We start from the raw sequence: 22,309 nt of genomic DNA on the forward strand, positions 1-22,309 counted from the left end.
CAATCAAGACTGGTCGAGTGCATATAAATAGCGGCGCACCGCTATTGACCACATGTCATCAAAGGTTGATACTCGGTTTTTACACCATTATGGTATTCAGAAATACGAAGTGGGCAGATTGAAACGTAGTATTGGCGCGTAAATGTCTCGTTATGAATACGTTTAAATTTAATTCATATTTCTTTTTATGGTATTGTTACTTGTGGCCAGGCGTGTAAAATGTATAGGCCTAAATCGTTTTTTATTTAATTTTAAATTCACAGACTGCATTTCAAACAAACAATAAGTCTGTCTGTTTAGACTTGGACAATTTGAAGAATCGTATAAGTTCTCCAAAGACGTTTTTTGAAATAAAAACAAAATACTTTGTTGACACTTTATAAGTATGTGGAAAAATCAATGAATCCGAGGCGAACGTTAAAATAGGGCACTTGTCCACCAACAAATAAAAGGAAAATGTGAATTTGCCCATAAATTATTACACGCCAGTTGTAACATGTATGTGAAATTGTAAATTGTTTCCACTAAACCTTATTCTCACTCAGAAGTTGTTAGTTTCAATAAATTGAATCTTTGTGTTTGTGTAATAAGTGTGAAAGATATCTTCTGAAAATTGTTTGCATACTTTGTTGGTGCAAGGTGTATTATAAGTGTGAAAAGGAACTTTTGGCGGTTGTTGTATATATAGACATGTTGTTGCTGCCAGGTATATTATTGTGTGAAAGACACCTTTTAAAAGAGACACTCATACTTTGTATCAGCCACACATTACCAATTGGTTGTTTGTGTATACTCAAACACCCTTTCATCAGTAGTACATCAACATTGACAGAAAAGCCAACGAGAAGTTTCATTTGTGCGGATACCAAGAAATATAAAAAGGATTTTCATAATTATTGGTAATACGTAGGTATTTCCTCCCCACAATTTAAAATCTTGACCACCGCTACATGTCGCTAGAGAGAAATCATGGTTACGTCATTTCACGGAAACTTGTAGGTTGGTTGGTTGGTAACTTGATTGTGTTTAATTTGTTTTAATTATTGTTTCTTTCATATTATTTTTGTTAAACAAATCATAAAATGATCTTCAAGTTACAGGTTATGGCTTACCTTAAAGTTTGTCGGCTTTTATGCACAACACTAACGTTATAGCGTTTACTATTAGTTATGAATAAGAATGATGAATGTAACTTGTTTATCTTCACATGGCGGGGTAGCGACAGTCGTTATAACACGGGTGTTCTGTTTCATACACCTCGTGCACGTTTACGAGTTACCATGTATGTAACTTGTGGGTGATTTGATTAGTTTGTATATACTTTAGCCTTCACAGTCGAACGTCTTAACCTCTTTCATTGTTACCAACTTACCATGTCAACAGGCCATCCCAGGCTACCTATACATTACACAAGGGCTGTAGGATTAGGACTGTCGTTGCCTAATCTGAAACCTTCCATTATCATGCATTGGTCGAATGAAATGGAACAATTTCTTTCTAAGTCTGACTTTACTGAAGGAGATGAAATAGAAAGGGTAAGATGGTTGTTGCACTTTAAAACTAGTTTTTATGTTTTGTACTTTTGTATATAGTTTACTGTGTTTTTTATATTGATTGTTTATTTGTAGAATAAGTTTCATGTTTACTAGTTGAAAAATATTTAACACCATTTAAATAAATTTACAAACACTGATCAACATTATTACAATTGATTTTAAAGATAAGTTTCTATTAGTAAACGTTATTGTTGGGTATTGTTGTGCTTTGTGTTATATCATATAATACATAAATGCTATTGGCAGTTTCAACAATCAGTAGCCTAATTTGTTTTTAGTCTTTTAACACCTTACATGCCAGTACTGTACACAAAATAAGAAAAACTAGCATAAACAAACTTTTCTCTTAAAGACCAATTTGTGCATTAACAATCAATATTGGCATACTTATCCTTAAAAAGAAGCATGAAAATTCCAGTAAAACAATTTCATACTTTGTACCATGCAACAGTTCTTGTAATAATATTTGTCACAGAATATTTTCGACCATCATGAATTATCAGACAGGTTGAGGAAAACCTTTTATTATTCACCCCAGAAAAACCCATCTAAAGATACATTATCATTTTCCATAACTAGTAAGTTGTAACTACTATAAGGTGCTTCAAAAATGTAACAGACAAAAATTAAGTCCAACTAATGGTTGATTTATTTTGCCTAAATGGCATCATCAGTCTCTAATACAAATGTTTGAAGTTTTGATTTTTGCCTATTACGTTATTGTAGTACCATATCCTTACTGTATTTCTTAACACAGGAATCTTTTAACTCTATAAGAACCAGATCAGGGCAAGTTTGCGGAATTTATTACATCTATAACAACTATTTATTTAAATAAACGGGCAATATGTTATAACATAGTCATAATGTGAAAGGTATCTTGTGCCCACATAAGCAAAGTCTAATTTTATTGCCTAATCTTTATTGCATTTAAAAACTCCATTCTCTTGATTCAGGTTGTAATAAACAGAAGATTATACATGATTTAAATTTAAAAAAAAGATAAGCTGTACCGGTAGCCTATTTTAAAATATAAATAAACACTTATTAGTGTGGTTAAATTATGTCTCAGCTTATAGTATAATTAAATGTACAGTACACTAAATTGCCAAACAGCTAAAGCAATAGATTTTTTTATTCTGTGTTGATATATATATATATGTTTATATCAATATTTTACATGTTATGTTTCATTCATTATTTACCAAACACTTTGTATACCACAGAGGAAACGGTTGAAACATTCAGGAAAGCAGCTCCAACATCATTTGGGAAGCTTGGACATCGTTATGCTGCAAGGGTGGCAAGGTACATTACCATAATGTTTGGTTGCTATATACATCATACATGTAAACATATAGACTCCACAAATTTGTATTAGCGAACTAACTTGGATTATATTGTGGGGTAGCGGTACATTTACCTTTATCACAACTACAGAAGTAAATTGTTAATATATTCGCTCCATCAGCAACTAAAAACTGTCCACTATATTTGGGGGATGACTGTACCCCAAGGCCCTCCTGTATGTATTCCACTGTCAATATCATAGTACAGCAATAAACCTCACCAGAAAACAACTTTGTAATGTTAAGCCTTACAAGGGGTGATGGTAGATCAGAGAGTTAAGTGCCAAACACCAACAAATGTTATAATCCTAAATACTTTGACATGTTGTACCATAGTTCATACAAGGACCCCACACCTCATTCTTATATGACAATATAGAGCTTTTGCCCAACTTATCGACTATGTATATTTATACATTATGTGGACAATGAACATGGCTTGGAAAATGATTGTAAAGCATAATTAACGCCACATTGCTGGTGTAGCACATAGATAAGTTGCAGCCATTTACAAATAATAAACATTACATTGCACAGAGATGCATGTGTGTCGCCATGTTCCATGTTGTTAGCCATGATATATATTGACCGTCTTACACATCGCGACCCAGAATATTTACAAAACATTTCATCATCTGATCTATTCTTGGTGTCGATGGTTAGTAATTTGTGTTATTGGTTTGTTGAAACTTTAAATAATGTGATTTTTATTTTGCATTTGGCTACTCTATAAACTTTTTATTTATAAAATGTCTTTGCCTTTTTATTCGTATAATCTTAACCAAAGCTTGGCGAAAATAGAAATTTACCATTTAGTGTAAACAAATTTAATGAAAAAATGGTAATTTCCCAAACCCTAGCAGCAAATTGGTGCACTTTTTTTCCTTGGCAACAAACACAAAAGCTTTTTTCAGATGGTAGCCTGACTAGCTTCTATATACAAGTACACTAAAATTTATTTATATAAAAACTATTGTATAAGCGTGTTATGTGTTCAGTTTTTATTGGAATAGTTTTTGTTAATAGAAACATACACTAACTAACACTTAACTTCCCCAGATGGTGGCATCTAAATACATGTACGATGAAGGGATAGAAGATGAAGTCTTCAACGATGAATGGGCAGCCTCAGGGTTGGTTGATACCGACCATGTTAATGAACTTGAAGCGGAATTCTTGCATGCCATGGATTGGAGGGTGTTGGTGGGGAAACCGGAGTTTCAAACCATGGTTCATATGGTGGAGGCGAGGTTAGTTGTGGGTGGGAGTGGAACAAAACTGTTTGTCTGAATAACTGCTAAACATGAAGCTTAAATGTCAAGTATGGCTTGGCAACGACAATTGTTATAACACAGATGTTCTGTTTTATAGACCTCATGCCCGTTTATGCGTAATTAGCGTATGTTATTTCAGTTTGTGAATATTTTCGCAAGTCTGAAAGAGATCTTCTGGCAATTGTTTGTTATTGATCTAAACTGTGCTTTGTGTTCAAATATGATTCATATTTAATTAATGGGATAGTTGGTTGCTTGGGCTAACTGAAAAAAAAATGCATCTGCTTTGTAATGTACACCTTCAACACGTAATAACAACTTGTTATAATGTTAGCTTTACATGTGTACAGTGCACTATGTTTACAGTTATGACACCAATCAGCAATCACCTCTATGTTTTACATTGATTGGTTCATAGAACAGCATCATGTTTCTGAGTAATGTTTTGGTTTATTTAACAGTTAATTACCGTTAGTTCTTTACTGTTAAATAAACCAAAAGATTATATATCCCCCTCTATAAGATAATTTAACTATATGATAGAACAATTATATATATTTAAATAATTTTTTTTTATTTAATTCACCAAAAAATGGTTCAATTATCTAATACAAACCGCCATTAAACCATAGATTGGCATTAGAGCATGGCTTGGACAGAGGATGGTTCTCATATACAGATACAGCTTGTCTTATCAAGTCGAACACAATAATTGAAAACATAAAACGAACAATTGAATTATTTTCACAGGTAATCTGAGAGTTTTTTTGAAGTATCTGTAACTATATCATAAAACTTAAGTGTCTTGGTTTTTATTTTACTTGGGAATACCATAATAGAGCCAGCGTTATTCATATCACCTATGTGCTTACTCCCTCAAACTACCAATTAAAGCCATAACTGCATAAAGACCATGTTAACTGGATATTGAATCAGGATGTTACTTCTGTTTTAGCAAAAACAAAGCCATTCCAAAATTAAATGTTTCTCATTCCTTTATTCAACATGTTATGGGCTATAATTAAAATCTAACATCCCTATATCTTCCAGGCTGTATGTTTATGCGTGGTGCTGTATGGCAGCTTTGTAATGCTCACTGTTGCAAGCGTTGCTTTGCTTAAAGCTAAACCTATGAAGAGCATTACACCAATGTTGCATGACCAACAGGTGTCGCTTGGTTTTACCCCAAATGACAATATTTCAACAGATGCTGCAAACACAGGTACATACGTTTTAAATTACTATAACAAAAAGGTTTAGTAAATAGGCAAATGTACAAGCTTTTTACTTTACTTTTGGGTGTCTATGCAAACAAGCAATGCCAAATTATATTGTATTCACCACATTAATCCATGAGGTTCCCTATGTTTGACAACCATGAGTGTAACTGTGTAACTGCATTTTAACAATGTCACCCCAGACTTTATGAAAATTACCAATAAAAAGTTGCCTAAACTCTTTCCTTAACACCCCTTTTATTTTAACTCCACAGAACCAATCCCCGCCCTTGAAGAAATAGAAAGGCCCATGGTCATATTGAACCCCACACCCACACCCACCCCCACCCCCACCCCTATCATTACAAATGGTGGAGTAGCTCATATGTTGGCATTTGTAGAAACCATGTTATTCATATCCACCCCTGCTTGTTTCAACGATACAAGCGATAATCCTCCATACGTTTGCCCACGTTGTCAACAACATAAACCAACTAATCAAACAAACCAGTTGTAAGTTCTTCGTCTAGATTCCATTGATTCCATTATATATATCATTGAATACATGGTATTTGGGGCAGAGTTGGTCCATTACTCCCAACACCCTATTTGAGTTGTATATAATTTGTGTTTTCATTTCTAATCTTTACTAAGCTGAGCCAATATCCATACGGTATTCTCAGTTACTTCTACTACCAGGCATTGAGAAGTACTTTTCATCTATTCTGTATAAAACACCCTTAATTTTATTCAAATGTTTTGTCTGCAGTTCTGTAAGACTTTATCTTGATTATTATTAAAAGTCTTTTGGAAAATAACTGACTTCTATGTGTATTCCCCATGTGTATACACATATATATATATATTGTATATAAGTGTATCTGTGCTTCTGTCATATGTATTCCATATATATATATATATATATATATATACTTTAAATTAATTGTATCATTTTATTAGGTACCACCCAACCCCCTATGTTGGCAAACCAAACAACAACCATGGAGTTACAACATCATTCGATTCATTGCTTCAACACAGTAAGTAACATGTGGAACATGTCAATTCAAACATATATATATAAAGGGCGGAACACTCGTGTTATTATGACTGCCGTGGCCCCACCACACAACAAGCTACGATCATATTAATAATTGTATTTATTTCACAGGTTTTACCCACAAGCACAACCCACCCATCAGCCTGGCTGTTGAACCACCATCACTTTACTCCCCCCACCTTTTCTACCGACCCATTGATGACGCTATTCATTATCATTGTACATACTCCCTGCCTGGTGTAATAGTTATAACTTAGAAACACTGGATTTTAGAAAGATAGTTTTCAACGGAATATACTTTCTTACGCACAAGGTTCTAAACTTGCGCAAATTTTTGTTTCAAAAGATAGTTTTTCATTATTTTTTTCCTTAGATAGTGTGTTGCAGTTCCCATTAGTTTCACCACTTCAAAGTTATGGAGCCTGCTTTATATAAAGCATGTTATTAAAGTAAATTTCATCAACCTGTTATGTTGTTAAATTTCAATTTGTTAAGGTTTATTTTAATTCTCTGTTTTTAAATCTTGTATCCAACCACAAGTCTCAGCTTAAAACGTCTGAATCGAATTTAAATGTTTTGGTTTTGCGTCAACCCAGTAACATTGATCAGTGTTCGGGGGCTTGCATCGTATCCGAAGGATACCAGATTCGATGATGGATACTGATATGCATATGTGTCCTTGGGCAAGACACTTAATGACAATTGCCCCAACTCAGTGGCCAACAATGAGTTGTCTAAATGGCCATCCATACATAAACAACAACTAGACATATACATATCTGTGTTATAGCGACTCGTTGCCCCGCGATGCAAGGATAAAGCAAGGTGCATTTATTTAAGCCACTCCCCTTTAAAGTTAAAATAGTTCTAGCACCTTGAATCTTCCCAGGCCAATTGCATTCGTCTGTTCATTCCCACGCCGCTGGTGCAGGTTTATTTATATCAGAAATGCAAGTGTGAAACAAACCATCTGTTGCCAAACTTGTATAAAAGGCTCGCGCGTTGAAGAGTTCATATTCTATCAATTTACGTTGGCGGAAATAATCATGTTGTTCTACTTGTTAGCTTTCGTAGCTCTGGCTTCGGGTAAGTGTTTTTCATGTTTTTTTTATTGTCGTGGCAAAGTGGTAAGCGAACATTAATCTAACCAAGAGGGTATATATGTTCGAGACTCGATGCTGCTATCATCGTGTCCGTGTTTGTCTCATACACACAGCATGGGTTGTCTAACTTGTCATCTATAAAGTTCATCCACAAAGTTGGTAACTTGTAAACGGGCAAGAGGTGTATGTAACAGAACACCCGTGTTATAACGACTGTCGTTGTCCCACCACACCAGGATAACTGAGTTGCATCCATTTTTTCCAGCCACCCCTATGCCTTCTGTTATTCAACCAAGGTTCATGGGTTTGCACCCTACTGAAAAGATTGTTGGTGGTCAGCAATCCAGCCTTGGTCAGTTCCCATGGCAGGTGGGTTGTATGTACTGTGGTATGCGATGCTGGTCTCCGTCTGAAATTTAGCCATATCTTCTTTTTTTAGCCATAAACCCAAGTCCCTATATATGTCGATGTATTTCTGTGAAATCATAAAACCTATTTGTTTATATAGCTACTGCTATTCCTTTCTCTTAGTTGTTTTAGTAACTTGATACCTGTTGTCATATTCGAAGGGATAAATAAAACTTATTATATTTACATAGGTGAGCATGCAGCAGTTTGGCAGACACTTCTGCGGAGGTTCCTTGATCGCCAAGAAATTCGTCATGTGTGCCGCACATTGCCAAATCAGCGCGTAAGTGACAGTGTGTTTATTTGCCATCAGAACACCGTTATAACGAACGTGGTTGCCCTGCCGTGTGAGGATAAATAAGTTATATATATGTGTTGACTCGAGGGGATATGAAACATACCACGCGCAGACAGTAGCCTAAGTTAAATTTATCCTTTTATTTAAAAACAATCATTTCCCCAGTGGAGTTACTGCAAACCTTGGAGCCGTGAACTACAACCAACCGGAGCAAACAATCGGCCAACAAACCTTCACCCCTCACCCACAGTACAATAGCAACACCTTCGACTACGATTATGCTGTTATCACTTTGGCTTCTGAAGCAACATTGGGTGGAAATGTAAGTCTTGTCTTCATATCGCTTTAAGACAAATTGCGTTTATTTTCAATTTGTATATTATATATAGACACAAAAGACAGCTTGACTTATATTATATGAGAAACATACTGTGCCGAGACGTACCACTGTGGTTGCTGGGATTTTGGCCAGAGTTTGTCTATTTTCTCAACCTTTAATTTCATTTTTAAACCCAGCTATTTTAGTTGTAAATAGTTACAAAGAAGCCTCAAATGGTTTTAAGAATGACCCATGGCAAAAATATGACGTTGTAATAAATTGTGACCGTATTTTATATAAATAAATGTCGGCAATTGAAATCACAAACTTTTATGATAAATTAACTAACTTGATTCCAGGTGAATACAATTAAATTGGCAGCACAAGGCAAAGAATATACAGGAATGGCTTCAACTTCTGGATGGGGTTACACCACTCAGTTCAGTAAGTCCAAATTGAGTCATCTAATTTCTTCTTTTAGGATAAACGTTTTACCCGCGTTTGGCCAGGCTGTTGTAAATTGTTTTGCACGCATGCCTGGAGCACTCAGGTTACGAGTTCGATGCTCGTCTCTGCCGCCATTGTGGGCGTTTTATTATTTTAGCAAGACATATAAAGGCAATTGCTCCAACCCAGTGGTTCCCTACTATAGGTTATCTTGTCGTAAGCCATACATGAAAATAAAATGATCCACAAAGTTAAATACTTGGTAACCTGTAACACATAAGATGTATATATACACTTTTTCTCTTTGTAGACCAACAGACACCAACGATGATGCAATACAGCGACATTCCATTGGTATCTCAGACAAGCTGCCAGTCTGTTTGGGGAAGCGTGATTACTATCACCAACCGAATCCAATGCGCTGGTGGTAACGGTCAAATCAGCTCTTGCATGGTACATATAGTGCACTCAAACATATTGGATGCTGTTTCTTAATTACCCGCAAACTTACATACGTGGTAACTTGAACCAGGCACGAGTTGTATATATGTAACAGAACAAATATTGTTGCCCTGTCACGAAAGTATAAATAAGCTACATACGTGGGAACCCGCAAACGGGTACGAGGTGTATGCAACGTAAAAGTTACATTCATTCGTTCTTTTATGTCGAACATTTGTTAATTATCTTTAAACAGGGCGACTCTGGCGGCCCATTGACCATCAAGGACAATGGTGAAGACATTCTTATTGGAGCCGTATCATGGGTACAAAGCAACTGCAGCCCCAACTACCCTGGTGGTTACGCTAAGATATCCGCACAGAGATCTTGGATTGACTCAATCATGAGCTAAACGATCTTTTCGCTTAACAAATAAATTAAGCGATGAAATAAACGAATAATTAAAGATTAATCTAGTTATCTATTGCTGCAAGGCGGTTAATCGTTTAAGTTGAAACCAGTCATTTTTCTGTAAAAGATAAAAACGCTGTTGAAACTGGAACGACATTGATAGGGGGTTCGAATGTCGACGCTGCCAGCATTTGTGATAAGCTTTTGGGCAAGAAACTTAACCACAAACATAATATGGTAACTCGTAAGCCGGCACAAGGTGTATGAAATAGAATACCCGTATTATAAGACTGTCGTAGCTCTGGCACGCGAGGATGTGTAAGTTACATACGTGGTATCCCGTAAGCGGGTAGGCTACGAGGTGAGAGGTGCATGAAAACGCCCGTGTTATAACGAATGTAGTTGCCAAGTTTACAGCAAGAAGCAAGTTACTTTTATGATGCGGTTGGCTTAGTTTAATGTGTGGGAAGTTTTCTATGCCATTCACAAGTTGTATAAGCTTTAAACTAAACTATACGCTATCGGGGACGAAATGATTTTCTTGTACACCATATAATATGCGAAAGTCTTGAGGTTTGGAAAAAGACTTGGTATATGGAAGGGAAGAGCAGGGGAAGAGTGAGTGTTAAAGTGTTACTGCACATTATACAGACCAAACTGAAAGTTGTTGTTGTGTATTATTCGTAATTCTTTTAAATTCTTTAATTTTATTAAAACTACACATTAGGGTTATTAAAGGCGATAGTTGTATAGATCTATAGAGGCGCTTGGACCAAATTTACATGCTAAGGAAAATTCTTTATGTTTTGATATTGTAATGGACATATTCCTTTAAAATGGCGACTCCTAATTTAACTGATGAAGAATTCTTTGTCGTCTTGTATCCTATTGAGTCGGCAGGAAGAAACCAATTGTCTCTTAGGAAAGGTAGGACAGTTCTTAAGTTTTGCGAAGTCTTATGTTTACACATTTGCTTGTACCCTCTCTCAACCATAATGACAAATTTAATTCACGTGAAAATGAAATTCACCTTGTCAAAATGCGTTTACCACGTATGCTAGGAATGTTGCAAGGGTTATAGCAACCTCCAGATTTTTTAAATGTAAAAACTACTATTTAAATATTCTTAGAAAAATAACATTATTTACAGCTTGTTGTCGCAACCCCTGAAGTTTATATAACCAATGACGTCATTATAGGCTATACCTTATTACTATTTTCAGCCAATTTTATTACATGTTTTTCACCCCCAGGTTGCCAGCTTCGTGTGTTAAGATACAATGGAACAGAAGAATGGTGTGAGGCAAAGGTATCCAAATTATAAACTTCATTTTTCTTATACTAATTGATATATTTATATATTAAATCAGTGAAAACTTTTAGAAATTTGATTCCAATATAACAATGAAATATATACAGCCATGATAAATGGAAAATGTATATTTATTAATGAATTGTTAAGATGTTATGCTAGGTTATTATGTAGATGCAATTATTGAATTTTCCGGGGAACAAATTCACAAGCATTGGAAAATTAACATGTATGTTTTGGTATTGTCTGTTGGTAAACTTATTGACAGTATGGTTCTCCACTAGTGGTGTTCACCAATTCTGTCTCAATATTACAACAGCATATGTCTTCATATAAACCTATTTTATCGACTGTTGTTTTGTTGCTATATTCTGTCTTTTCATTTTAACTATACTTTTGTCTTTGCTAATGTAATCACAGGGCCAAAGCAAAGTTTTATTATTGTTATAATTACAGTGATACATGTTTTAATATTACAATACTTCAGGTTTTGTCAACTGGGGATCCATCAGACAACGCAAAATGTGCTGTTGTTGGTTCAGTTGGTTGGGTACCAAGCAACTATATAACCCCCGCTACCTCACTAAACATGCATACCTGGTATCATGGGGCTGTGTCTAGAGCTGCTGCCGAGTATTTGCTGTCCAGTGGAATAAATGGAAGCTTTTTGGTGAGAATGAATAAAGTTAAATGTAGTGTTACTTTAGTTACCTTCATTATGTCTATGTAGGTTTACTCATAGGCGCCAAACCTGGGATCACATGGTGGGCATGTTTTCCCTGGGATTTTTAACACTGCATTAATCAGTAAATCATAAGCAATAAGCTAGATTTTTGTTTCACAGTAATGCATATTTACCCATTTCTGCCCCTTCACTTTGTTGTGCCGTCTACAAAATACGTAACGGACAGAAATTAAGTCCAACAAATTGTATTTGTTGAGATAAATTTTGCTAAAATGACATCATCAATCTCTCATTCAAATATAGTTAGCATTGTATGAATTTGTTTATATCTCTTTTCTTACACCAGGTGCGTGATAGTGAAAGTTGTCGTGGACATCTATCGGTGTCGGTTCGATTCAATGCGTCTGTTTATCATTACAGGATCAATGTGGATACCGCTGGCTTGGTAAATATATTTAAATATTTTAAAATAAAGAAAAATGTAAATAAAAAAGAATTCTTAAAAACTAATAAAATGTTAGGCTAACATCAAAATGTCCTCTTTCAGTTTTTTTTATTATATCTAATAACCATAATATATTTTGTTACACAGTGTTTTAAACTATTGGGTTATATATATATATATATTGCAACATTAGTAAAAATATGCTTCTACCGTATGTATGTTTATTTCCCACCCTGTTGTAATCTTTCAACCTTACACCCACCAACAGTTCTACATTTCCCCCGAACATCGATTCCAAACGTTACCCGAGCTCGTACACCACCACTCGTATGCTTCAGATGGTTTGGCGGCCATCTTACATTACCCCGCTGCTAAAAGCACTAAACCTGCTGTAAGTTGATGTTTTGTTTTATATGGGTGATGTCTAACAGCAGGGCACGTATGGGGTCTACGATTAAAGCCATAGTTGGCCCATTGTCCCAACATTGTATATTTACAATCTATTGTATATGGGTAAGGTCCTACAGTGGGGCATGTCACTAGACCTGGGTTTTATGCCAGAGTTGACTCATCTCCTAATACCCAGAGTTGTTCTGCATGGACATCACCATACATTCTATTCAACTTTTAAACTATAAATACACAAGTATTGTTTGTATATGAATTCTGGCGCCTGGACTAATTTTATTGTTGTTTCTGCTCGGGTAAGTTTGTATATGTTTACTGTATTGTATATTAATAACACTGTACTATGGTTGTTTTGTATAATAACACTAGCATAATATGGTTGTTAAGGTATACAGCATGGCACCAGATTACGATGAATGGGAAATAGATCGAAGTGAAATCCACATGAAACAGAGGTTAGGTGGTGGTCAATACGGGGACGTGTATGAAGCTGTGTGGAAACGGTGGGTATGGCTTGAACTTGTTGCGCAATATATACATAGGCTATTGTATATCTATTCTTCCATTTTTTTTTTTAATTGTATTTGCTCGCTTACATACATATAAATATATATTATATATATATATATATATATATATGTATTTTTGGCAGTTAGTTAAAATATTTTTTGGTGGTAAAACTATATATAAATTTATATTTTAAGGGAAAAATATCTACTGGTAGAGTTTTTTATTAGTGAATGTGAGTAAAACTACTATTTTTGTACCAAAGGAAATCCTATGTAAATATGTAATTAAGTAGTTAATTACACTAGCAGTTAAGAGTCACATGATGTAAAGGCCTAATGTAACTGTACTGTAACTGTATCATAGTCTTAAAAAGTCCTTTTACTTTATATAAAATTCATCTAATTTATATATATATTATATATACTTAAAAATGAAGAAATAAATCTTTTAAAGCCTTTTAAAATACCAACATTTGCTTAGCTTTGAAACATCTTTACCATGGAATTTAAATTCCACCATTAATAAGAGTGTCTTGTTCTAACCCATTGGGAATTCTTTAATGGTTATTTGATGTTGAAATATCTACATTCCAATTACGCAATTACTCCAAATCTTGAATGTTTCGCACATTTTATACTTGCCCGAGTATGTATATGTATGTTGTAATAAATATATTTTCTTAATAGCATTGTTCTTTTGTAAATAATTGCTCACTTTTCAATATTTTACAATTTGTATATTCTTTGACAGTTTTCACTTTGTTTAAAAAAATGTACGTAAAGTCTTAAATTTATTTTAAGGGAAAAAAAAAGTTAAAATTTTATAGTACTAATAAAATACAAATATGTTAAATCTAGATACAACAAGACAATAGCAGTAAAGACATTCAGAGAAGACACCACAAACACAGAGGAATTCCTTAAAGAAGCTGCCGTCATGAAATCTATTAAACACCCAAACCTGGTTCAATTACTTGGTAAGTCACTTCACTACATGTCTTGCAGTATATTCTTATCTTCCATGTAAATCACTACCATTGTGTATTTAGTTGTTTTATAAAGTAAATATTTATCATCCAGCAAAAGAGTATCATGTATCAAATGTCGGTTTTTATATTTAAGTTTATTTTAGTCTCACATTTCTGTAGTAATGTGGCCAACCACTTGTTACAGCTCGGGCTAGTTTTTATATGTTAATTAAAGGTAAATGAAAAACCGGATTTATGTCCGGAGTTAATTTAAGTAATTAAACCAGGAGTTGTAGTGTAGTGTTCGTTAGCTATCGACTAATTTAACTTTTAATTAACTTAACCACCACCTTAATTTAGAAATTTAATCATTATCATTATGCATGACACTCGTGGTAAATTGAATGAACTTTTCTTTAGGTTGTAGAATACACACATTATAGTTGGCCAACAACAAACGCTTTAGTACCTTTTTATTTTTATTTAGTGACCAAAATAATACTTTTAATTGTCTAGATGTATAGTATGCTAAAATTTGTATATAATAATATAGAACTACATTTTAGCGATGTCCCCCAAAATATCCTTTCAAAACATAAACCAAACATGGCATTTGTATTAACAACTTTACATTGCTTATTGCATCTTAATGCGTGTCAAGTGGTTATTACACGCCCAATACTTGTAAAGAGGATTGTATTTAATTGCATTGGATAATATAATGTAATGCAATAGCAGCAATACTGTTTCCTAATGCATCTTAATTGTTTCCTGCTCTAGGTTATGTTTCTATATTTAAACATTGAAAAGTAATTATTAAAGTCAATATATATATATATAAGGGTTCTATGTACATACATTAAAGTGTAATAGAACTTAAACTAATATTTTTTACAAAGGTATTTTTATCCAGTTTGTAATATCATAGCATTTTACTGAGGCATTGGACCTTTTAATTTTTCTTATGTATACAGATACATGAGATTTTGCGATCATACATTTACATATATATATATATATATATATATTGTCTTGTTATTATAAATTCTGTCTTACATTTTTCCCCAACCACTATCACACAAGGTGTATGTACTCGGGAGCCTCCATTCTACATTGTAACTGAGTTTATGAGTGAGGGAAATCTACTTGAATATTTACGTCGATGCAACAAAGTAGAGTTGGATGGGGTCGTTCTGCTTCATATATCGGTACAAGTGGCATTAGCGATGGAATATCTAGAAACAAGAAACTATATTCATAGGTATGTATCTCATACATTATGTATGAGACTATTGTAATTTGTAACAGCAGTTCTCTCAATTTATTTAATAAGGTGTATTACAAAGAAGATTTTTTATAGAACACGTAAGCAGGCAAGAGGTGTATAAAACTAAACACCCCTGTAACAACGGCTGTCGTTGGCCGCTACACGAGGATAAATAAGTTACATACAACACTAACATAACAGCCAATATGTATGATACAATTTTCATTTTTAAATTTTCAGTCACTTTACCCAAAAAGCTAAAACCATGTTCCGTGATGTTAGAAATTAAATTTCTTAAAGAGGATTCTTATCATACATACAGGCTCTCATTTTTGTATTGAAACTGACTAGAAAGCCAAGGTTTTATGCAACTGTATTCATAAACTAAAATCTAACCAACCACACCTAGGGACCTTGCTGCACGCAACTGTCTTGTAGAAGATAACAACTTGGTTAAAGTTGCCGACTTTGGTTTATCGCGACTCATGGCTACTGGTGATGATTATACAGCGCGTGCTGGGGCAAAGTTCCCGATTAAATGGACTGCTCCTGAGAGTTTGGCTTATAACAGATTCTCCACAAAGTCAGATGTCTGGTGTAAGTATTTGGTCCATGTTAAAATTTTGAGTCTATTCTATATGGTTGAGGTCCTTGTCAAGAACCTACGTTTAATGCCAGAGTTGGCTCATTACCCCAAAACTCAGACCATATATATGTTTTAATTTTTCTGAAACGTTTCAGTTTTAAACTAAAACCATCTTCAGTGATATCAAAAGCTGTTTATTTGTTTTAATTTCTGATTAATGCCAACACCATTTGCTCCTTGCGTTTTGGCATCGTTACATCCATACCCAATCAATGTTATTACCTTTAATTTATGCGTTTTCACATGTTAACATGTTACCATGTGTACCTGGACTATACACATGACATAGGATTTTATAATTTGCATATTCTAGTGCATGCATTTATATCATGAATATACTACACACAAACAACACACACACACACATATATATATATATCAAGACCAACTTTATTTATTGCAGCATTTGGCATTCTGTTATGGGAGATAGCCACATATGGTATGTCACCATACCCAGGTGTGGACCTCAGTATGGTATATGAGAAGTTAGAGAAGGGTTATAGGATGGATTCACCAAGTGGTTGCCCCAGTAGTGTGTATGCACTCATGTTAGATTGTGAGTATCTATATCTATAAAGTTAGTGATCACTTGCCTAGATTGGTTTTTCCCCCAAAACAATCACCCACAAAGTTACATCCATGGTAACTGGTAAGCAGGCACTAGGTGTATGAAATAATACACCTGTGTTATAATGACTGTTATTGGTCCACCATGCAAGATAAAAAGGTTACATTTAAGGAACGGGCTTGACTAAGCAGATTATGATGCTGTAGGTTCTCTCTTTTTAATGACTATGAGTGTAACTGCTTTTAAATATTGTTTTACTAAAGATTTAAAACATGTCGCGCCCTATAGTTACAGTACAAAATATATTGAAGTTCATTCCTTCAGGTTGGAGTTGGGATGCGAATGACCGTCCCACATTCGCCGACATTCGATGTAGGTTGGATGGAATGTTTAACGAATCACATCCGGATGTTGTGGAGGGGAAGAAGGAGGTGAAACCTCCTATACTGCCTGGGAAGAAACTTAGGTGGGGTTGGTTGGGTATTTGTGTATTTATGTTTGGAATATTCTATATGATTGAGGAACTTGAGGTTCTTGTTGAGGGTATGAGGTTTACATCAGATTTGGCTCATTATCCCAACATCTAGACTGCTTGCGTACATCCAAATGAAATGTCATTTATTTTTGAATAGTTTGCTCCTTGTGTTCCATAACATCATAGTAAGATTGAATGGTGCTTAGCTATGTTGTATAACTATCTTACTGGCTTTTATTTTCTTGCATTGAAATCGTGTATGTGTGTATCAGCAAGAATGTTGCTATGTGATAAAATAAAGACTAAGTAGCTTGGGGGCCAATACTTTTTAGCTGGCTTTATTTGTCATATTCACTCATATATTGACTATACTTGTATGATACAGGTTGTCGGACACAGGGGTTTCTAATGGGGGAGTTATCACCCCAATAGCAAGCCCCAGGTTACCAAGGACTTCTTGCTCCAATGAAAACTTGTCAACAGATAAAGGTTAGTGTGTGTTGGTAATACATTGAATCATCTGTGATAATGTGGCACAAATAGTGATATCCTGTAGCCTAGAGGTTAGGGATAAAATATAAACCTATATCATAACATACCATAAGTTTATTGATACGATAATAAAAACAAATTAATTGAAACCAGATAGAGAAGGGAATTAGCAGCAAAACAAGAGTCATTAAAACATGCTATGGGTTATAACTACCTAATAAATAATACCAAAGAAAAACCTGGTTGCTGAGCTCACAAAACATAAGTCAATCATATTAAATTGTATTTAATTAAAATAAATTATAATTTACTTTTTATAATTTACCAGTCTATTGTATGTGTACGTCTATATAATGTTCTGCTCAAAACTAACAGGCCACAAGAATGAAGATACTTCTAAGAAACCTACAGACCAACAAATGAGCCATGAAAATTTAAGGTTGGTTTAAAAGGTTTTTTTTATTCTCTTTTAGAATAGAATATTTTTTATTCACCCCCAACATATTCACCTTCCCACCCTAGATCCAGTAACAGCTCCACACTGCACTCTAATGGATGCTCCCCGTTTGTCGTACCCAGCCTCCCCGTACCTAGTGATGATAAGGTTAAGAAGAAGAAGCGACAAGCCCCCCAACCCCCCGTGAGAGTTAGTTCGTTTCGTTCCACTGATGTAGATCCTAAACGACCATCTGTAAAGTTGACAACTTTTACAGGTTTGAACATTTATTGCTTTTCATATTAGTGGGAGAACTGATAAAACGGAAATGGGTATTTCAGTATAAATCTTTGTCGAGGCTTTTTTACATCAAAACATTCTTATTTATGTTGGTGGAGACCTACAGTAGGGTGCACCATTGTAGGTTAGGGCAAGAGTTGTCGATTACTCCAACACCAAGACTACTTATGTACTTTTTTAATGCGACCATTGTGACTGTTTTCTTCCTAGACTCTACCAACAACCCCATATTTGTACGTGTTTGAATTATCATGGAACCACCCATATAAACCACTCCCACTTTACCCAGGTGGTCGGCCATCTTACGAAGAAACCCGCCTCACCCCTATACATCATGATGTCATCGATGAATCAACCAATCAGGATGCCCCGATCCGTGAGATGAGACGAGCGTCAAGTTGCGACTTTGAGAGGCCACGGTTGTATAGTGGTTCGTCTGCAGGTTGGTTGGAACTTATTTATCCTCGCATAGCGGGGCAATGACAGTCGTTGTAACACTGGTGATCTGTTTTATACACCTTGTGCCCGCTTACCAGTTACCATGTATGTAACTTTCGGGTGGTTGTTTTTCTACATGGCGGACAACTCGAACAACCCGTGAATTGCCAACTAGTCTCTTGACCAACAATACATACACTTTAAAGTTTATAATATTAATTTCTGCCATTTCTAAGTTTTTTCATGTTGTAAGAGAATCTTATGATAATATTTTCTCCCATCCCAAGGTTCCACAGAAGGCAGCGACAACCAAAACAACAATCGAAGCCTTAATTTCATTGGTCAATCATTAGACACACACAAACCTATTAAAGAGAAGAAGACTTCATTGCTACAGAAGATTCTTCCTAAGTTTAAGAACAAGAAGTCAACAACAGACTGTGAAGGTGGAGATTATAAGTGCTATGCTTTTTTAATCTATACGTTTTTACTTTTTAAACAAAATCTGTGGTGGTCTGAAATATAAGCAGACTTGGCCCAAGTGTTAAAAATTTGTCAACTAATTTATCTCTTATTTGTAGCTAGAAACAACTTTAATCTAAAAATATACCATAACTTCATCATAATCTTATGAACCACAACAAACACGTTTTTTATGCTTAGATGACGAAACATTATCCGTTGGAAGACCCAGCAAACACCCCGATGGTTTCTTCACTCGAGGTGGTGTGCGTAGATCATGGAAGAAGGTAACGAGTCATATGGCTCCCAAGAAGTCCACCAGCAAAGGGATCGAGATCCAGGAGGATTCAACTTCCAATATCTTCCAACCTCAACTGGAGTCCAAGAATCCTCAAGGAGGATTAAAGATCATCTCAAGCGGGGAAGTCCGGAGATCATCTAATGATAACGAGCGAAGGACTTTTCTCTTCCCATCCGCTGATTCTGCTCCGAGATCAAAAAGCGAAGAAACTCATCCTCAAAAACCTCCACGCACGAAGAGGAACAACCAGGAGCAAAACCTGGAGAATGATCTGCATGGCTCACGACCAACCCAGTTCAACGAACCCCTCACTACAAGCCACACGTTCACAATCAGTCGATTAAAAGGCGAGGAGTCCCCTGTCTTCCGCCCACAGTCATTCGGGTCGGATGACCAAACCCCCGACACACCCCCTCCCTCATTTAAACCCCCAACTCCCCCTAGGACCCCCCTCACCCCATCAAACTCTAACATCCAGCGTCCGAAACGACTCAGCCACTCCCCCATCATCCTCCACTCCACCGGAACGTGCGCACCACCTCGTAAAAGGTCAGACAGCGCCAGATCTTCAGATTCACCCACCGACCTCATCCCAATGGACCCCCTCACGGCAGCTCGGTTGTCGTTACGTAAACGTGGGGACCCCAAACCCGCCCCCGTCCATGTAACAAAGGAAGGTTTCATCAGCGTACACAGGAAAACTCAAGCAAGCCTTCGGCTCGCTCTTAATGATAAGGTGAGGTCTTCTTACAAGTTTAAAAACAAAAATTTGATTGTGATATTGAGAATAATATGTTTTGGTGGTAGCACCCTTGGTGTTGGGGTAATGGGTCAACTCTAGCTTAATTCCCTGGGACTGGGTAATTAGCAAACTATGGCTTAAATCATTGAATACAATTTACAACAGAGAGCATAGTATATATTTTTAATATATGGTTTAAATTATTATATTTTTCCCACAGTCTGCAGAATACACAGCGGTGCTTGAACTTCAACGTTTGATCTCAACAGCGCTCGATTTCTCCGACAGTGTCCCAGTTCGAAACCGGTTTCAGTTTCGTGAAAAAGTTGAAACATTGGAGCGAGAGGTGGCGAACTACTCTGGGCGGAGAGGATCAAACGAAAGCTCAACGAAACAAAACATTTTTCACACAGGCTTCGCTCTACAGCTTGTCAGTGATATGTCTACCCTTGTCTGAATATCCTGAACAAATTATTATTTCAATTTTTTGTCACTTGTCCCTGAGCACTTTTTGTTGCAATTTGCAAATGTTGCCATTTCTTATTTTGTGTTTTTCTAAAAATGTATTTTCTTTAACAATTTCATCACTTTCCTTGTAATTGCGCAATCACTTACGTAATACAAATTTTTTAAATATATATTAAGAAACTTAGGATCAAATCATTTAGGTTACTGCTGTTTATTTATTATGTAATCATATATTGTGTTCCACTAACAAAACAACTCATATTTATTTTTGTTCCGTTAAACGAATTTGGTTTCTTGTTGTTTACACCGGCCAGACAAATATGTAAGGAATGCAAATAATTATTTTGGTGTTTCCACATTTTTCCATAATTTACTAAATATTTCAAAAATATATAACATAATTATTGTTTTCTAGATTAAATTTAATGTTTTTATTTTTCCTAATTTTTGGTGAAATGTATTTCTAATGTTAAAAAAATCTTTATTAACTTTTTATTAACATTGCATTTATATCATTTCTTACATTAACCATGTGTGCATCACTAGGAATTATCTGAATTCGGTACATCACATTAGTACATGGTATAATTGACACAAACAACACCCCCAGGCGTATTCCTCAACGTTTTCTAGCCCAGTGCCTTTCTCCTATATGACGTCATTCCACCGCTGATCGTCAGTAACCGCCATGCAAATAATCTCAATCGTTTAAGTGCAATGAACCGTATACACTTGTAGCTTCGTAATCCATTTCAAAGCAATTGTTTAATTTTACAAGTTATACGTTACGTGACTCGCCCATTGATCGTATGTTTATAAACGCTTAAATATTAACAGTTTCTTATAATTTGGTTAATATTAACCCTTCCCCCTTAAGTGGTTTAATAACACTCCCATAACTCAAACACGTTAAACCAGGCTGCCAACATAATCTATATATTGACCTGTAGCCTCACTATCGTATATATTTGTGTAATTTATTCGTTTGTTAAATTTACACAAGGTTTTGTTGAACCGGTATATACCGTCACTGTTTGTTGAGACTGCTGGAAAAACTAATCGGTTACGTTTTGCAATTGAAACTCGTGTTTTTCGTAAACGTGTACTGGTAGGTACCATGTAAGCTTACTAATAGTATGGATACCTGAACATATATTGGCTTAACTGTGCTCGTATAAGTTGTTGACGTGTGTTTTTTGATTGTAGATGTACGTGAATTTATAAAAGGCCATCTTTCTATTGAACATTAATATCGGTTTGCTAAAACGGAAATTGTGGTGTCTTTTAGTGCTTTAGATATGTGATCGCAGCAATTTGTGTGTGTTTACACTAATTAAGCCAACCAAATCACATCTATGATTTTTTTATAAATACAGAAGAGACTACAAATAAAAGGTGTTAAAATTCCTAAACGTAACGTGCCAAAGTGTTGGCTTAAAAACACCAAAGAAATAGAAATGTTAATTGTCTCTAGACCTCTATGCTTACAAGAGCAACAGGTTAT

The 22,309-nt window shown here is 35.3% G+C and overlaps 3 protein-coding genes across 4 annotated transcripts; all 3 read left to right on the forward strand.

Annotated features, from left to right (window-relative positions):
- The first annotated feature begins 914 nt into the window (after positions 1-914).
- Positions 915-6,926, forward strand: LOC100175689 (protein CNPPD1). The gene is made up of 11 exons (XM_002129418.5): positions 915-999; positions 1,384-1,535; positions 2,032-2,134; positions 2,783-2,864; positions 3,443-3,563; positions 3,965-4,155; positions 4,812-4,929; positions 5,230-5,401; positions 5,672-5,909; positions 6,357-6,436; positions 6,568-6,926. The coding sequence occupies exons 1-11, from the start codon at positions 951-953 to the stop codon at positions 6,711-6,713; spliced, it is 1,452 nt and encodes a 483-aa protein (XP_002129454.2). The 5' UTR covers positions 915-950; the 3' UTR covers positions 6,714-6,926.
- On the forward strand, positions 2,240-22,077 carry LOC100180374 (tyrosine-protein kinase ABL1-like). Of its 2 annotated transcripts, none has more exons than XM_018813303.2 (19): positions 2,240-2,251; positions 10,637-10,810; positions 11,137-11,192; positions 11,683-11,865; positions 12,227-12,325; positions 12,594-12,716; positions 13,121-13,236; positions 14,101-14,219; positions 15,294-15,471; positions 15,887-16,074; positions 16,527-16,679; positions 17,016-17,157; positions 17,552-17,655; positions 18,034-18,097; positions 18,181-18,371; positions 18,684-18,836; positions 19,120-19,278; positions 19,496-20,331; positions 20,558-22,077. In XM_018813303.2, exons 2-19 carry the CDS (start codon positions 10,720-10,722, stop codon positions 20,792-20,794), a joined length of 3,192 nt encoding a protein of 1,063 aa, XP_018668848.1. In that variant the 5' UTR covers positions 2,240-2,251; positions 10,637-10,719; the 3' UTR covers positions 20,795-22,077. The 2 variants fall into 2 exon arrangements, with proteins under 2 accessions (XP_018668848.1, XP_018668849.1); XM_018813304.2 differs by lacking the exon at positions 2,240-2,251 and adding an exon at positions 6,970-6,981 and having other exon boundaries at positions 10,645-10,810.
- LOC100178009 (chymotrypsinogen A-like) lies at positions 7,433-9,944 on the forward strand. The gene is made up of 7 exons (XM_002129354.5): positions 7,433-7,542; positions 7,825-7,928; positions 8,159-8,250; positions 8,431-8,587; positions 8,944-9,028; positions 9,342-9,484; positions 9,729-9,944. Exons 1-7 carry the CDS (start codon positions 7,503-7,505, stop codon positions 9,882-9,884), a joined length of 777 nt encoding a protein of 258 aa, XP_002129390.1. The 5' UTR covers positions 7,433-7,502; the 3' UTR covers positions 9,885-9,944.
- Positions 22,078-22,309: the final 232 nt, after the last annotated feature.

This window comes from Ciona intestinalis, chromosome 9 (assembly GCF_000224145.3).
Source record: "Ciona intestinalis chromosome 9, KH, whole genome shotgun sequence".
Classification (NCBI taxonomy): Eukaryota; Metazoa; Chordata; class Ascidiacea; order Phlebobranchia; family Cionidae; genus Ciona; species Ciona intestinalis.

Excerpts from the sequence above, each read along its gene's own strand:
- LOC100175689 (XM_002129418.5), top strand. The coding sequence starts at position 951 with ATGTCGCTAGAGAGAAATCATGGTTACGTCATTTCACGGAAACTTGTA. Across the intron at positions 1,536-2,031 it reads AAGGAGATGAAATAGAAAGG|AATATTTTCGACCATCATGA; the intron begins GTAAGATGGTTG and ends TATTTGTCACAG. Across the intron at positions 2,865-3,442 it reads TATGCTGCAAGGGTGGCAAG|AGATGCATGTGTGTCGCCAT; the intron begins GTACATTACCAT and ends TACATTGCACAG.
- LOC100178009 (XM_002129354.5), top strand. The coding sequence starts at position 7,503 with ATGTTGTTCTACTTGTTAGCTTTCGTAGCTCTGGCTTCGG. Across the intron at positions 7,543-7,824 it reads TTTCGTAGCTCTGGCTTCGG|CCACCCCTATGCCTTCTGTT; the intron begins GTAAGTGTTTTT and ends CATTTTTTCCAG. Across the intron at positions 9,029-9,341 it reads GGGTTACACCACTCAGTTCA|ACCAACAGACACCAACGATG; the intron begins GTAAGTCCAAAT and ends TTCTCTTTGTAG.
- LOC100180374 (XM_018813303.2), top strand. The coding sequence starts at position 10,720 with ATGGCGACTCCTAATTTAACTGATGAAGAATTCTTTGTCGTCTTGTAT. Across the intron at positions 13,237-14,100 it reads TATGAAGCTGTGTGGAAACG|ATACAACAAGACAATAGCAG; the intron begins GTGGGTATGGCT and ends TGTTAAATCTAG. Across the intron at positions 18,372-18,683 it reads AAAGTTGACAACTTTTACAG|GTGGTCGGCCATCTTACGAA; the intron begins GTTTGAACATTT and ends CACTTTACCCAG.